The 17,830-nt window shown below is 33.1% G+C and overlaps 1 protein-coding gene and 1 long non-coding RNA gene across 2 annotated transcripts in view; one reads left to right on the top strand and one right to left on the bottom strand.

Annotated features, from left to right (window-relative positions):
- The window catches only part of LOC100366964 (uncharacterized), a 58,654-nt gene that overhangs the window by 8,407 nt on the left and 32,417 nt on the right, over nucleotides 1-17,830 (bottom strand). The window contains exons 4-7 of the mRNA XM_085499935.1: nucleotides 11,240-11,401; nucleotides 4,027-4,225; nucleotides 3,394-3,589; nucleotides 775-878 (exon numbers count right to left, since the gene is read on the bottom strand). Of these exons, the coding sequence (XP_085356061.1) occupies nucleotides 775-878; nucleotides 3,394-3,589; nucleotides 4,027-4,225; nucleotides 11,240-11,401 (661 nt within the window). The remainder of the gene's footprint in view (nucleotides 1-774; nucleotides 879-3,393; nucleotides 3,590-4,026; nucleotides 4,226-11,239; nucleotides 11,402-17,830) is intronic.
- The window catches only part of LOC146741308 (uncharacterized), a 109,037-nt gene that overhangs the window by 75,898 nt on the left and 15,309 nt on the right, over nucleotides 1-17,830 (top strand). The window lies entirely within an intron of this gene.

Below are 17,830 nucleotides of genomic sequence, written 5' to 3'. Positions count from 1 at the left end.
TCCCATTATGATGGTGGGATTTGATGCATACATGGCAAAATCCCATTATGATGGTGGGATTTGATGCGTACATGGCAAAATCCCATTATGATGGTGCGATGTGATGCACACATGGAGAAATCCCATTATGATGGTGGGATTTGATGCGTACATGGAGAAATCCCATTATAATGGTGCGATTTGATGCGCACATGGAGAAATCCCATTATGATGGTGGGATTTGATGCGCACATGGAGAAATCCCATTATGATGGTACTATTTGATGCGTACATGGAGAAATCCCATTATGATGGTGGGATTTGATGCATACATGGCAAAATCCCATTATGATGGTGGGATTTGATGCGTACATGGCAAAATCCCATTATGATGGTGCGATGTGATGCACACATGGAGAAATCCCATTATGATGGTGGGATTTGATGCGTACATGGAGAAATCCCATTATAATGGTGCGATTTGATGCGCACATGGAGAAATCCCATTATGATGGTGGGATTTGATGCGCACATGGAGAAATCCCATTATGATGGTGGGATTTGATGCATACATAAAAAAATCCCATTATGATGGTGCGATTTGATGCGCACATGGAAAAAATTCCATTTTGGTGATGTGATGTGATGCATGGAAGGCCAAATCTTGATACAGTGCCATTTACTTTGTACAAAATAATTATGCATTGATGGTTGTGTTTTCACAGGGTTCCACAACCACACTTTCCATCTCATTGCTAACAGTCTTCTTGGTAGAATTGTAGAACGGGAACTCACAACAACAAAAGCATTTCAAGGAATGTGGTAATTTGCTATATATTCCTGTGGGGAGCGGCACCAGTGGACTCGTCCTTGCCTTGTACTGTATGTATGAATCTTGTCTGCAATAAAAAGTACTTATTCTTTAATCACATATAATATGTCACACATACATTAATAGGACACTCTGTTTCTGAAGGTCAGTAAATAGTTTGTATATACTGGTGCAACAAATTACCAAATAGAAATAAAAATCATTGTTTCCACACTTTCAGATACTGGTATTTACAGTGAGTATACTGGTATTTACAGTGAGTATACTGGTATTTACAGTGAGTATACTGGTATTTACAGTGAGTATACTGGTATTTACAGTGAGTATACTGGTATTTACAGTGAGTATACTGGTATTTACAGTGAGTATACTGGTATTTACAGTGAGTATACTGGTATTTACAGTGAGTATACTGGTATTTACAGTGAGTATACTGGTATTTACAGTGAGTATACTGGTATTTACAGTGAGTATACTGGTATTTACAGTGAGTATACTGGTATTTACAGTGAGTATACTGGTATTTACAGTGAGTATACTGGTATTTACAGTGAGTATACTGGTATTTACAGTGAGTATACTGGTATTTACAGTGAGTATACTGGTATTTACAGTGAGTATACTGGTATTTACAGTGAGTATACTGGTATTTACAGTGAGTATACTGGTATTTACAGTGAGTATACTGGTAATACTGAAATCAGAGCTTCTGTTATTTATTCCCCAATTCATGAATAAATTCATTGATAAATGGCTAAGCATAATATAATTAACAATGATTTATTTTATTACTCATACATGTCATTTGGGAACCACTTTGGCTGCAACAATCTTCAATCTAGCGGGGCACTGGAAGGCGGTAATTGCCAGTGTTGGTCACTTTGCAGTGACAGAAGTGATTATTATTGATATACTTGTAATAATAATTGATATTGACAACCAAAATAATTGTCAAACTAGATACTAGTATTTCACAGAACCAATATTAAAAGTGAAGTCAGCAAGATGACATCTTGTTAACTTTCAAATGTTCTATTGCAACAGTCTTTAATCAAAGAAAGCTTAGAAAGAACTTTCGTGGGCTGAGAGTATTGAAGACACATTAAAAATTAATTAAAAATTACATGTACAAGAGATATTGATGGAAAAGCTGAAAACTAATTATGTAAATCAGGTAACTAATATGAACAGAACAAAAAAAATTATGAATTATTATGCTAACTAGAGAATTAATATGAACAAATTTTAACCCAAAATTAATCAGGCCTGTCTATTGTCCTAGAGCATTAATGTACGAAATTTTATTCAAATGTGATGATCAGTAATTGAGATATCAGTGTTAATTAATTATGTTAATTAGGTTATTAATAAGCATAAATATTTACCAAAAACTAATTGGGTCTCTGCATAGTTCTCTTTAAAAGTTTCATTAAAATCTTAAGTACCAAGTGTCATTGAAATGTGATGATTACTACTTGAAATATCAAAAGCTGAAATTTAATTAATTATGCAAATTAGGTAATTAATATCAACTGATACTACCCTAAAAACTATCAGGTCTGTGCAGTGTCCTATGATATCTATGTACCAAGTTTCATTGAAATGTGATGATTACTACTTGAAATATCAAAAGCTGAAAATTAATTAATTATGCAAATTAGGTAATTAATATGTACTGATATTACCCTAAAAACTATCAGGTTTGTGCAGTGTGCTATGACATCTATATACCAAGCTTTATTGAAATGTGATGATTAGTACTTGAGATATCAGTGGAAAAGCAGAAAATTGATTAATCATTATACAAATTAGGTAATTAATATTGCACAGATTTTTACCCAAAACTAATCAAATCTGTGCATTAGTTTGGAGCATCTATGTGCCAAGTTTCATAAAAATCCAATGAGTGGTTCTTTAGATATCAGTGGAACAGTCATGTAACAGCTAAAAATCAGCTAATTATCATGCAAATTAGGTAATCAATATGCATGGATTTTTACCAAAACCTAATCAAATCTGCGCATTGGCCCAGAACATCTATGCACCAAGTTTCATCAAAAATCAATGTATGGTTCTTGAGATATCAGTGGAACAGACACACACACACACAGATACACTAACTGCAAAGACTCCCTTTTTGTGCTTCGCACACGGGAGTCAAAAATTGTTTACAAATAACATAACAATACAGACCCAAATTTTCTATCAGCGATTACATTGTCCTCATATAATTGTGATTTTATTGACTGACAACCTCCAAAAATGCAAAAACATATCTTGTTTGATGACTTTGACTTTTCATAATATGATCAATCTCAATGTTTCTACAATGTCTTATAGTCAGATTAGAAGTGCATCTCCAGTAGAAGCACACATAGACCCAAATTACCTTTCTAGTATCCTGGATTATTAAAATACTACTTAGTTTGACCACAAATACACAAATCTGTTATTGAGGTTCATACATACTAATACAGTACATTTGTTTGATAGATATCAGAGATCATTGAAACATATGCAATGATTTACATATGCAACAGAGCAATAAGAGTAATAAATCTGATTAATGGCTATGCCTATACCTGCCATATCTTGCATCTGCATTCTTCTCTAATAAAGGTATACCACTGAGAAACAAAAGCATAAAAGTGACAAAGATTGGACTCAATACTGCAGTCCACTGTGCTCCCTGCAGTACATTAGTACTCATGATAAAAATACCCCACCACACTAGAATCTCACCAAAGTAGTTAGGATGTCTCGATAAGTTCCATAAACCTGTAGAGAACAAATAAATAATTATTACTTTAGGTAAACTCATTTGATTACCAGTAACTACATGTTGTATGGCCAAGTAAATAATATAAATTATTTTGTATTTCATAAATATCAATATTCAAATATTTTGTTTTCAGAATACAGACTATATATATATATCACATCATTTTTGAGAAATATTAGGCCTCACAAAAAAAAAGTTTAAAAATAGGATGGTGATGTGATTTTTTTTTTGGCTAAAATATTTACTCAAACATTTTTTCCAGATTTATTTAATTTGTCAGCAGAGGGGGGGGGGGGTACTGTGCATGCAGTGACAAAATAAGTATAAAATAAAAAGATTGGCTCATTTTTTTGGGGTTGTGTGCACATACACTGACCTGAAATATTTTAATAGTATTGTTCTTTGATGGGCTGAATTTAAAATAAATTGTTACCTGTGTCACACCATTTGCCGTCGTTTTCCTCTAGCCGACGAAAGGTGAATTTTTGATGGTCAGCTGCAGCTTCAAGCAGTAAGCCGATACCGAAGCAAACACTTCCCATGTAATCGGTGACTGAAAAATGCTCGTTTGTATCTGACCTTGGCGAGTTGATAAATATGACAGAAAGGCTCACGACATAAACCCAGATAGCCTGAAACAACAAATTTAATGAGGTAATGGTGCATTTTTGAGCCCAAAAGTGGAAATTCACTACTTAACTGGGATGTCCAAAACCAAAGGAAAGTGAATATATGCGCTTCGTAGATTAGAATATTTGCTATCTATTCGTTATGTAAATGAATTCACAGGTGGGTATATCCCAGCAATGTGATTGGTCAATTGTAGCATTCACCAGGTAGTGATGTATATACTTATATGAAGCCCTATTGTATTCAGCCTCTGTTATTAACACACATGATGTCTACACATGTTATTGTTATGGGTTCTGTTCATTGAAGATAATTAATGACAAGACAGCATATCTAAGACGCCACACTGAGATCAGAAAGAGGCTGTATACATTAAGTGTATAAACAAGTGGGTTATCAGTATGGACGCTGAGGGCGCCATATCTTACATAAGGCTAACTCCCTAACATCTCCCTTCTTTTATCAAGATTAAAGTTCAATGTTCACACTAGATGTTGATGCTGCATCAGGATGCTAAAAGTCATTTCTCATATGCAAAGATCTTGAACGAATCAGATAACGAATGAAATATCGAACAGGGTCAAGTAATATATATGTATAAAACAACGAATCAAATATCAAATCAAATACCGAATGGCGTCAAGTAACATATAACTTAAAATTGAGAAAGGCAGACATAATAATGTGCCGCTGGATAAAAGAACATGTGATATGTGCAGCCAAAATGTAGTTGAGGATGAGCAACATTTTGTAATGAAATGTCCAGCTTACAGTCACCATAGGGACAAATTATTCCTGACTGCACAAAATAAAATTCCAAATTTTGATAAAGAAAATAGTCAGAATAAATTTATTTTGATTATGGCAAACCATACTCTAGCACTAGCCTTAGCTGTCTTCTTAAAAAACAGCTATGGAACAAAACAGCAACAACTATCAGTGTATTAGGCCACATTTTGTGTTCATTCTATATTCTGTATTCACCATTGGCTGCAAATTGTCTTTTTTTGTTTTTGACTTGTTTTATTTTTTTTTTAGAAAAGTTTTTATTTTTTGTTTTCTTCTTTAGATTGTAGTTTTTTTTTTAATTTCTTTCTGTAAGACCCTTTTTATCCTTTTCTAAGGATTTTATGCGTCTAATAAAAAATAAAAAAAATAAAAATATATGTATAAAACAACGAATCAAATATTGAATCAAATACCGAATGGCGTCAAGTAACATATATGTATAAAACAACGAATCAAATATTGAATGTTATACGATTTAATGTTGCTTCTGGTTCGAGTTGATCTTGTTGTTTGACTCAGTGAGGTCTCTGTCACTGGAATCTCTGGAATTGATTGCGTAGATGTATGATCTGGCTTATCATTACTCACTGCTGGTGTTGACTGTTGAGTTGGTGACGCAGTGTATTCAGGCTGACTTGCTAGTTGAGACGGTCGATTAGTCGGTGGTTGACTAGATAGTTCTGCCGTTTCACGTATGAATTTACGATTCCGTCTATACATCCTTCCATCTTCTGTTTGCAATATATATGAACGTGGACCCACTTTGTTGACACATGAGGCTTTTCTCCATGGCTCTCTGGGGTTTGTAGGTTGTAATCTAACTTGTTGACCTATATTTAGCTCTGGTAGTTCTTTAGCACTTTTGTCATAATGAAATTTGGACTTCTGTTTTCTAAGTTTGATGTTTTCTGCTACACCTTGGATAACTTGTGGTTGAAGTAATACTGGAGTTGGTAATAGTGTGCGGGCTGGGCTCTACGTGAAATTAATTTCTGTAGTGGGATGCTGCCATCAGTGCTGGGTGTATTTCGCCAGTCTAAAATTGCTAGCTGTAAGTCTTTCTTGTCTTTGTTTTCTTGAAGATCTTTTTTGATATCTTGACAGCTGACTCAACTTTCCCGTTGCTTTGACTGTGGTGCAATGAGCAGGTTATATGTTCGAATTCCAATTCGCGTGCGAAGGTTTCATACTCATTGGATATAAATTGCGGTCTGTTGTCTGAAATTACATTCTCTGGAATGCCATGTCTGGCAAAGTGTGATTAAGTACAGTTAACTATAGTTGATGATGTATCTAATTTGTCAAGTTCCCAGTAATCACTGTAGTAATCAACAGTAATTAGGTAGTCAGTTTTGTTGTATGTAAACAAATCTTGTCCAATCATTTTCCATAGTCGTGATGGGATCTCGTATGACATCAAAGGTTCTTTTTGTTGTTTACTGAGGAATTCGTTGCAAGGACTACATTGGGTGATTATGTCCTTTATTTCCGCTGTCATTCCGGGCCAAAATAGTACGTCGCGTGCTCGCCGTATACATGCTTCAGCACCTAAGTGACTTGAATGAATTCTATTGAGCATTTGTGGTCTCAATTGTTTTGGAATTATGATTTGATTTCCTTTGTATAGAACACCATTGTGTACTGTGATTTCTTCTCTGTATGTCCAATAGTCTCTTGCACATATTGGAACATCATCTCTGTTGTCTGGCCATCCAGCTAATATTGTTGTCATTAAGGATTGTAGAGTTGTATCTGTTTGTGTTAGCTTTTGAATTTGCTGATGAGTAGGATCACTAACGCATTGGTATTGAGCTTGGTTAATGGACTATATTTCTTGAAACAACTTGTCTTCTATTTTCAGCTGAAATAACTGATATTCTGGCATGTTGGAGCTAGTACTCTTCTCTGTTAAGTATGCTCTGCTGAGCATATCAGCAATGTGCATCTGGTTGCCGGGTTTATATTGTACTTTGATGTTGTACTTTTGAAGACGTAGCATCATGCGCTGTAAGCGTTTTGGTGCTCGGTGTATCGGTTTATTGAAGATAGGTACAAGCGGTTTGTGATCTGAATCTATGGTGATTTCTTCTCTTCCATGTATGTATTGATTAAATCGTTCACATGCGAAAACGATTGCTAAACATTCTTTCTATATTTGGGCATAGTTTTGCTCAGTGGGAGACAACGATCGTGACGCAAATGTCACAGGTTGTCCGTTTTGAAGAAGTGTGGCACCTAATCCTTTTTCTGAAGCATCGCATTGTATGGTTACCTCGTCATTTACTTCGTAGTATTTCAGAATTGGTGCATGGGTGATAAGATGCTTTATTTGACTGAACGATTCTTCTTGCTGTGATTCCCATACAAATACAGCTTTGTCTTCTCTCAGTCGACTTAACGGTTCGCTGATTTCTGCTAGTTTGGGTAAATATCTAGCTAAGTAGTTGACGCATCTAAGTAAACGTTGTACTGCTTTCTTGCCATCTGGTCTGGGCATATTCTGTATCGCCTGTATTTTCTGAGGATCTGGTCTGAGTCCATCAGTGCTAATCAGCTCTCCCATAAATGGTACTTCTTTGAGTGATAATCTTAGCTTCTTTTTGTTCAATTTCAAGTTAACCTCTCTCGCTCTCTGCAGTAGACTTCTTAGCTTTTTGTCATGGTCTTCCATGTATTGTTGAGGAGTGTCTCCACATCCAAACACAAGTATGTCATCTGCAATGACTTCAATACCAGGAATATCATCCAATGCGTCATGAAGGCGGCGTTGGAATTCTTCCGAAGCTGATGAAATGCCAAATGGCATCTGTACCTGCCAAAAGGTGTCCAGAACGTTGTCAGGTAGGAGCTTTGTTCATCCAGTTTGACCTGATGGAAACCATCTTTAGCATCTAGAATCAAGAATACTTTGGCATCGGATAACTTAGGTAGAATTTCGTCTAGCGTTGGCATCTGATACTTGGGACGTTTAATTGCTCGATTTAAATCTCTGGGATCGAGACATACTCTCAACTTGTTTGGTTTCAGAACAGCTACAATACTGCTTATCCAGTCTGTGGATTTAGTAACTTTCTTTATGATGCCTTTCCTTTCCATTTCATTTATTTATAATGACATGAACACTAAGTTTAGTATTTAGATTAGTGATTTAGTTATATACATAGTACTAGCGTAGTATAATGATCGGACAATTATGCTGATATAACATTCGATATTTGATTCGTTGTTTTATACATATATGTTACTTGACGCCATTCGGTATTTGATTTGATATTTGATTCGTTGTTTTATACATATATGTTACTTGACCCTGTTCGATATTTCATTTGTTATCTGATTCGTTCAAGATCTTTGCATATGAGAAATGACTTTTAGCATCCTGATGCAGCATCAACATCTAGTGTGAACATTGAACTTTAATCTTGATAAAAGAAGGGAGATGTTAGGGAGTTAGCCTTATGTAAGATATGGCGCCCTCAGCGTCCATACTGATAACCCACTTGTTTATACACTTAAAGGAAACCCCCTGAAGGGAAAGGTCCACAAATGTAGGAGAATGCAATTTACAGTTTTTTTATATCACTTTTCATTCTCTAGATATTCAACTTTATATCATTATTATGTAGTCAGCCATATTGATTCTCAAGCAAAGGATTATGGGTAAAGTATGACATCATAGAATCTGTTATCAAAAATTGAGAAAATTATTTCATCTATAACATGAGAAATACTGATGCAAATTAGTTCAAATTTTCGTTGTGCATATTACTCATGTATATAATTATAGTAGTAGAAATTAGAATATTACAAATACACATGAAGTAAAGATATTGCTAAAAACGTTAAAAAAATAAAAATTGATATTTAAGTCGTGAAATATAAAATTACACTTTTGTGTCTCCATTTTGTGGTCAACATGTGATATATCACCTATATAACCTACTCACATTGGTAATTTGTATACAATATAAGGAAATTTGAGAATTTGGTAGAAAAACATAAAAATAAATATTTTTAGTTCTGTTTCCATGACAACTATTTTAAAAACATGGATGGCACCAGTACATGTATGCTACCAATCTCTAAACTTTCAGCCAATTTGAAGTTCAACTTTTGAAGTTATAGATGAAATCATTTTCTCAATTTCTAACAACAGATTCTATGATGTCGTCATACTTTACCCATAATCCTTTGCTTGAAAATCAAGATGGCTGACTACAAAATACTGATGAAAAGTTGAATATCTAGAGAATGAAAAGTGATATAAAAAAACTGTAAATTGCATTCTCCTACATTTGTGGGGCTTTTTGTTCAGGGGTCATTATGTTGTTTGGGTTGATGTTTCCTTTAATGTATGCAGCCTCTTTCTGACCTCAGTGTGGAATATAAACATGGCGTCTTAGACATGCTGTCAGTGTTCAGTCACTCGTCTTGTCATTAATTATCTTCAATGAACAGAACCCATAACAGTCATCAACAGTGGCCATTGCATTAGGAAAAATTTAGACATGTTAGGTTTATTCATTATTTATAGGCACATGGGGTATAAACACCACTAAATACTGCTATTTATATGCATTTCATTTATTTTGATTATATTCAAAGTTGATAAATTATTTCATTTGGGCGCAATGGAAATTCACTACTTACCTGGAATGTCCAAAATTTGAGAAAAGTACATAAATTATTCCATTTGGTGAGGGCGTCCTTTGAGTTAAACAAGCAGCCTATAGGCTGAGATAGCTCCGCTGTTAGCAATGCACATTTCAATTAAAGAAGTGAAGACATCATTAGAAAATGAACAATATGAATAGTATCAAAGCAATCGGACTTACAGTTTTTAACAAGAAGTCGAAAATATCACTTTTTACCAAAAATTACAAAAATATTCACCAAAATAAATTAATTAGAGAATTGAAGATATCATCACAAAACGAACAAATCTGAGAGAGGTCCACATGTAGTACCTATATATGCAATATCAAAGCAATCGGACTTACAGTTTTCAACAAGAAGTCGAAAATATCACTTTTTACCAAAAATGACAAAAATATTCACCAAAATTAGAGAATTGAAGATATCATCACAAAATGAACAAATCTGAGAGAGGTCCACATGTAGTACCTATATATGTAATATCAAAGCAATCGGACTTGCGGTTTTTAACAAGAAGTCAAAAATATCACTTTTTACCAAAAATGACAAAAATATTCACCAAAATTAGAGAATTGAAGATATCATCACAAAATAAACAAATCTGAGAGAGGTCCACATGTAGTACCTATATATGTAGTATCAAAGCAATTGGACTTGCGGTTTTTAACAAGAAGTCGAAAATATCACTTTTTACCAAAAATGACAAAAATATTCACCAAAATTAGAGAATTGAAGATATCAACATGAAATGAACAAACCTAAGAGAGGTACACATGTAGTACCTATATATGTAATATCAAAGCAATTGCACTTGCGGTTTTTAACAAGAAGTCGAAAATATCAGTTTTTACCAAAAATGACAAAAATATTCACCAAAATTAGAGAATTGAAGATATCATCACGAAATGAACAAATCTGAGAGAGGTCCACATGTAGTACCTATATATGTAGTATCAAAGCAATTGGACTTGCGGTTTTTATCAAGAAGTCAAAAATATCAGTTTTTACCAAAAATGACAAAAATATTCACCAAAATTAAAGAATTAAAGATATCATTACAAAATTAACAAATCTGAGAGAGGTCCACATGTAGTACCTATAGATGTAATATCAAAGCATTTAGGCTTGTAGTTTTCAAGAAGAAGTCGAAAAAGTAAAACATTGACACGGACGACGGACGACGACAACGGACGACGACGACGACGACGACGACGGACAACGACGGACAATCACTCATATGATAAGCTCCGCTCGACAAAGTCGACAGCGGAGCTAAAAATGGAAATTAAACTACTTACCTGGAATGTCCAAAACCCGCGAAAAGTACATAAATTATTCCATTTGGTAAGGGCGTCCTATTAGTTAAAAAATGGAAATTAAACTACTTACCTGGAATGTTCAAAATCTGAGAAAAGTACATAAATTATTCCATTCAGTGAGGGCGTCCTATTAGTTAAAAAATGGAAATTAAACTACTTACCTGGAATGTTCAAAATCTGAGAAAAGTACATAAATTATTCCATTCAGTGAGGGCGTCCTATTAGTTAAAAAATGGAAATTAAACTACTTACCTGGAATGTCCAAAACCCGAGAAAAGTACATAAATTATTCCATTTATTAAGACATCTTTGGGCTTCACCTATTTTTATCATTCTGTACAATAGATAAGCTGATAAGCGTATTCCCCATAAACACACAAACACTGTCACTACCAACTGACGTACAGCAAAGGTCTGCAGATTGGGGGAGAAAAACGAACAATTAAAGTTAATTTAATATTAAAAACTAGTCATTTCAAGATCTATTCAGACTACCATTCATTGTCAATTCTCTTATCATCTCAGATTTGATAAGCGCCCTCTTTTGTTGAGTATAAACTTTCATTTTTTTCAAGTGGTGAGAAAATTAGCTGAAATACTAGTTTCTTCACAGTAGAAATCATGTATATTTGTTATAAATAATGTAAGGTTTATGTTAACCATTATATTTTCTTGATGCATAAAAGTTACTAGGCAGATGAAGATACTTTGCACACTGTATAAATTACATACCCATAGATATGCAAGGTACATATCTTCAAATGACCTAAAATCTATTTTGAGAGGTCTGGTTATCGTTACAAGAATACCTATAGAGTTGATATTTATTTCTGTATTAGAAGCCGCATCCCTAATAGAAGTTGCATCCATTCTTTTTGAAAAATTGAGATCTAAAATCTCATGATTTCTCATATGTGCAGCTTTGCGATTCAAATTAACTTCATTCTTCAACACATGAGACAAATTTTGTTATTATTCACAGTATAAACCCGTATCATTTTTTTCAATAATTTAATTTAAAAAAATCCAATTTAAGGTAGTGAGAAATTTAATCCTATAAAGTACATGAATCCAAAGACAGTGTGATCTAACCTATCTTCTCACACTCAGTTACATTATTGCACTCGAATACACATTTAAGCAAAAATTAGGCGACTAATTTTTTTTTCTTGATTTTTTTGTTATCATCAGTATAGCACTGGACATTTTATATTTTTTTCTTTAATATAAAAAAAATACCATTTATATTCTCTAATACATTTTATTTTTGAAGAGGCCTGCACAATTGCAATGATAGAAGTATTTTAATGAAGTAATGAAATTTCAATGCATTATGGGAGATAACCTCCCATTGCATATGATGGGAAACTATTATTAATAAATTATCCAAATCATTGTTTTAGTATATTTCTATAATATTAGGATTTGTATCAATAAACATAGTTGAACTCTGGTGACCTTGCCCTTTGTTATATAATATAATTCCCTCTATCACAGTTTGTTTCAATATAAATATGCATTGTCATAATTAATTTTGAATACAAACAAGTTTTGGGGTTGAACCAACAGTGGGGAATCAGTCTACCGAATGTCCTTAAAAGATGTAAATATCTTACAAAAACATTGGTGCCTTATTTGTTTAATTATTTTAAGGGACATAATTTCCAGTTTTATTCAAACTAATTCAGATATTTTAGTATAAAAATAAATGCCTCATCGCAAAAAAAAAAGTTCTGCATTTAGACGTGAATAGATTCATAAAACATGCAAGATAACAGAAAATCTTAGCTGGCTTTTGTCCAAGTATTTTGTATTACATGAAAAGTAAAAAAAAAACACCCTTTATGAATAGCTATCATGTTGCAAGCTCTGCTTTGTATGCAAATCAACTTAAATAGTTAGTTGGTGTCCAGTGGAGGGAGAAGTCAACAGTACTGTTGCCTCCTGAGAATCTACATCTTCAAACACTGCAATCTTCAAAGTGCGTTTTTAAACTAGTATTATGAAAACTCTATCATTCTGTTCTAATAGCTGAAACATATTCCTGCGAGTTTTCATTTGTCAAATGAACTGTTTGTCAAATACAGAATACATATAATTTAGAACAATTTTCTTTTTAAAATGTGGATGAAATGTTTTGCTTTTTATGTATTTTTTATGTATTGTTTTTGATTTGATAACTTTGAACTAAACAGATTTTCTATTAGCGTCAGATCTTGATCAAAGTTTGGCACCCAGTTCATAGGAGTGCTTATATTGATTTTCTGACATCTTGTTTTCTGTAAAGATTTTATTGGTAGGTTTGCAAATGTGTATCAGACTGTGCAATCTCTCCATGAGTTGGTTTTGAAACCCAGTATGGGATTCTGGTATACATTACCAAGGATATTATTACAAGATAAATCATTTGCTTCATTGAACACATACAACAATGCATATTTCCACTGAGATCAGTGACCTTTGATGTGTATCACCAGTGATCAGTCAAGTAGAAACAGTCAAAATATTTTATCAGATTTTCTTAATTTTTGCATGATATTTTCATACAGGACATCTGTTGTTCAAACTCAGGGAAGACATTATACTGATGAATAAGGTGACCAAGTTTGATAAAGTTTGGAATAGAATTAGTAAAGTTATTATGCACACAATAACAATTATTAACGACGACAACGACAACGACGACGACGACGACAACGACAACAACAACAACAACGACAACGCCGGACAAAATCTTTCCCTTAATATACCTTTCCTTCCTTCTTTGATGGTACGGGCAAGGTAATAATATATGACTTGTGTCACTAAAACAAGTTTTTAGATACAAAGAAATATTACCATGGAAACCAGTGTAATAATGCCAATTTTGACCATTTTCAATGATATTTCGCACTCTTGTATTCCAAAAAAAACATTTTTTTTTTCATTTTCGCTGTCCGGATGGTATGAACCCATATAATGGAAGTTAGGCGAAGAAGACATGTAAACTATTATTTTGACTTAAACTTTTATAAGTCAAGCTGAATTCAAACAACTTTCATGGCAGACACCATTTTCCCCCCATTTCTCAAAATATAGTTAGATGACCATTTCATTGGGTCAGACCTGAATGTTACAGAAAGTATGAAGAACATTACATTTAATTTGTTATTTGACCTGAACCTCTAAGTATATTAATGACTTTCAGTCTCTAGAGATAACATGTCATAATATGATAATCAACATCTATTGAATATTCAACACAACGTAAAATGACATTCTAGATGAATATTTATGAAAAACGACAGATTGTAGATAAAACTAATGAAGATGTAGTCAGTTATATCATGTAGTGTTCATCTAATTAGCATGTAAATTACATACGTGAACCTCATATTCAATGTGTATTATTCGGGGATCTATCAGCAATGTCAATCAATATTTCATTGAGTGTATCAAGAGTAATGTGGCATCACCTGAATGAAGAATGTGTTTTCTGAAGATGAGAAGAATGTCAATTAGTTGTCATCAATATCACGTTGAAAATAAGAAAACACTTTTATGATGACTTTGTGCATGACCTCATGCAGTATACATTGGCCAAAGATGATGTATTTTCCATGCATTATTTTTTGTCAAATAAAATACATTTTGTATACTATACTACAAATGGCAGACTGATTCAAATTAATAAGCAAGTCATAACAGGTTTTTCTCTGTGCTCAAATAAGCATGTCAGTAAGAGATAATAAGCAATGCACAATTCATAAATCTCTCTCGTTATGTCTCAGATGGATGCTATCAACGAAAAGACCTACATACCAATACACGATAGTAACCCTGCCTACCCATTTTATTTTATGTGAGTTTATATTAAGCAAATGAGCTGAAAATATTTAATTCTATGCAAATTAGCTATGGTTATTGCATCAATGTTGTATTTCTTTTTTTTATGTAATTCTTTCTATGTAGTGAATGACTAGTCTCCACTGATATCAAGGAAATATATCTGAAACTAACTGAGATATCATTTTTCACATTTGTGGTTAAACCATGATTATGCTCTCACAAAAACCTAAAAATACAACTCAATGAGGAACCAAAACAAGCAGCCTATCGGTTGAGATAGCTCCGCTGTTAGCAATGCACATTTCAATTAAAGAACTGAAGACATCATTAGAAAATGAACAATATGAATAGTATCAAAGCAATCGGACTTACAGTTTTTAACAAGAAGTCGAAAATATCACTTTTTACCAAAAATTACAAAAATATTCACCAAAATAAATTAATTAGAGAATTGAAGATATCATCACAAAACGAACAAATCTGAGAGAGGTCCACATGTACAGTAGTACCTATATATGTAATATCAAAGTAATCAGACTTACAGTTTTCAACAAGAAGTCTAAAATATCACTTTTTACCAAAAATGACAAAAATATTCACCAAAATTAGAGAACTGAAGATATCATCACAAAATGAACAAATCTGAGAAAGGTCTACATGTAGTATCTTTATATGTAATATCAAAGCAATTGAACTATTGGTTTTTAACAAGAAGTCGAAAATATCACTTTTTACCAAAAATTACAAAAATATTCACCAAAATTAGAGAATTGAAGATATCATCACAAAATGAACAAATCTGAGAGAGGTCCACATGTAGTACCTATATATGTAATATCAAAGCAATCGAACTTGCGGTTTTTAACAAGAAGTCGAAAATATCACTTTTTACCAAAAATTACAAAAATATTCACCAAAAATAGAGAATTGAAGATATCATCACGAAATGAACAAATCTGAGAGAGGTCCACATGTAATACCTATATATGTAATATCAAAGCAATCGGACTTGCGGTTTTTAACAAGAAGTCGAAAATATCACTTTTTACCAAAAATGACAAAAATATTCACCAAAAATAGAGAATTGAAGATATCAACATGAAATGAACAAATCTAAGAGAGGTCTACCCAAGGTACATATACACCAAGTATCAAAGCATTCAGGCTTGTAGTTTTCAAGAAGAAGTCGAAAAAGTAAAACATTGACACGGACGACGACGGACAATCACTCATATGATAAGCTCCGCTCGACAAAGTCGACAGCGGAGCTAAAAAGCTTAGAAAGCACTCCCATGTGCTGAGAGTATTGGAGACACATTATTATAAATATAATTTGAAATTACTTAGCTGAAAACTAATTATGCAAATCAGAAAATTAAAATGAACAGATTTGAGTGTAAAACTAATGAGGTCTGCGCAATGTAACAGACCATCTATGTACCACGTTTCATTGAAATGTGATCAGAACCAAAAAATCAAAGAAAGCTTAGAAAGAACTCCCATGTGCTGAGAGTATTGGAGACACATTATTATAAATATAATTTGAAATTACTTAGCTGAAAACTAATTATGCAAATCAGAAAATTAACATGAACAGATTTGATTGTAAAACTAATGAGGTCTGCGCAATGTAACAAAAACTCTATGTACCAAGTTTAATTGAAATGTGATTAGAACCAAAAAATTATGAATTATTATACTAATTAGGGAAATAATATGAACAGAGTTTTACCCCAAACTAATTAGGTTTGTACATTGTCCTAGAGCATCTTTGTACTAAGTTTCATTAAAATGGAAATTAGTACTTTAGATATCAGTGTGAAAGCTTAAAATTGGTTAATTATGCAAATTGGGTAATTAATATGTACAGATTTTAACCCACAATTATCCAGGTCTGTCTATTGTCCTACAGCATCCATGTATAAATATTCATTGATATGTGATGATTAGTACCCGAGATATCAGTGTGAAAGTTGTAAATTGGTTAATTATGCAAATTAGGTGATTAATATGCACAAATATTTACCAAAAACTAATTGGGTCTCTGCATAATTCTAGATTCATTGAAATGTGATGATTAGTACTTTAGATATCAGTAGAAAAGCTGAAAATTAATTATGCAAATTAGGTAATTAATATGCACAATTATTTACCCTGAAACTAATCAGGTCTCTGCATAGTCCTAAAGGATCTATGTACCAAGTTTCATTGAAATGCGATGATTAGTACTTGAGATACCCGTGGAAAAGCTGAAAATTAACTAATTATGCAAATTAGGTGATTAATATACACAATTATTTATCCGAAACAATCAATCTCTGCATAGTCCTTGAGTATGTAAGTACCAAGTTTCATTGAAATGTAATGCTCACTACTTATATCAAAAGCTGAAAATTAATTAATTATGCAAATTAGGTAATTATATGTACTGATATTACCATAAAAACTATCAGGTCTGTGCAGTGTCATATGACATCTATGTACCAAGTTTCATTGAAATGTGATGATTAGTACTTGAGATATCAGTGGGAAAACCGAAAATTGACTAATCATTATGCAAATTAGGTAATTAGTATCCACGGATTATTACCAAAAACTAATCATAACCTAGCATTAGTTCAGAGCATGTATGTACAAAGTTTCATCAAAATCCAATGAGTGGTTGCTTAGATATCAGTGGAACAGTCATGGAACCGCTAAAAATTAGCTAATTATCATGCAAATTAGGTAATTAATATGCACGTATTTTTACCAAAAACTAATCAAATCTGCGCATATGTTCAGAGCATCTATGTACCAAGTTTCATCAAAATCCAATGAGTGGTTCTTTAGATATCAGTGGAATAGTCATAGAACAGCTAAAAATTAGCTAATTATCATGCAAATTAGGTAATTAACGGGCATGGATTTTTACCAAAACCTAATCAAATCTGCGCATTGGCCCAGAGTATCTATGCACCAAGTTTCATCAAAAACCGATGTATGTTCTTGAGATAGCAGTGGAACAGTCGGACA

The sequence above is a fragment of the Saccoglossus kowalevskii genome, chromosome 6 (assembly GCF_978046115.1).
Source record: "Saccoglossus kowalevskii chromosome 6, keSacKowa6.1, whole genome shotgun sequence".
In the NCBI taxonomy this organism is placed as follows: domain Eukaryota; kingdom Metazoa; phylum Hemichordata; class Enteropneusta; family Harrimaniidae; genus Saccoglossus; species Saccoglossus kowalevskii.
Note: the sequence above shows the minus strand (reverse complement) of the source record. Positions and strands in the feature narration are given on the sequence as shown.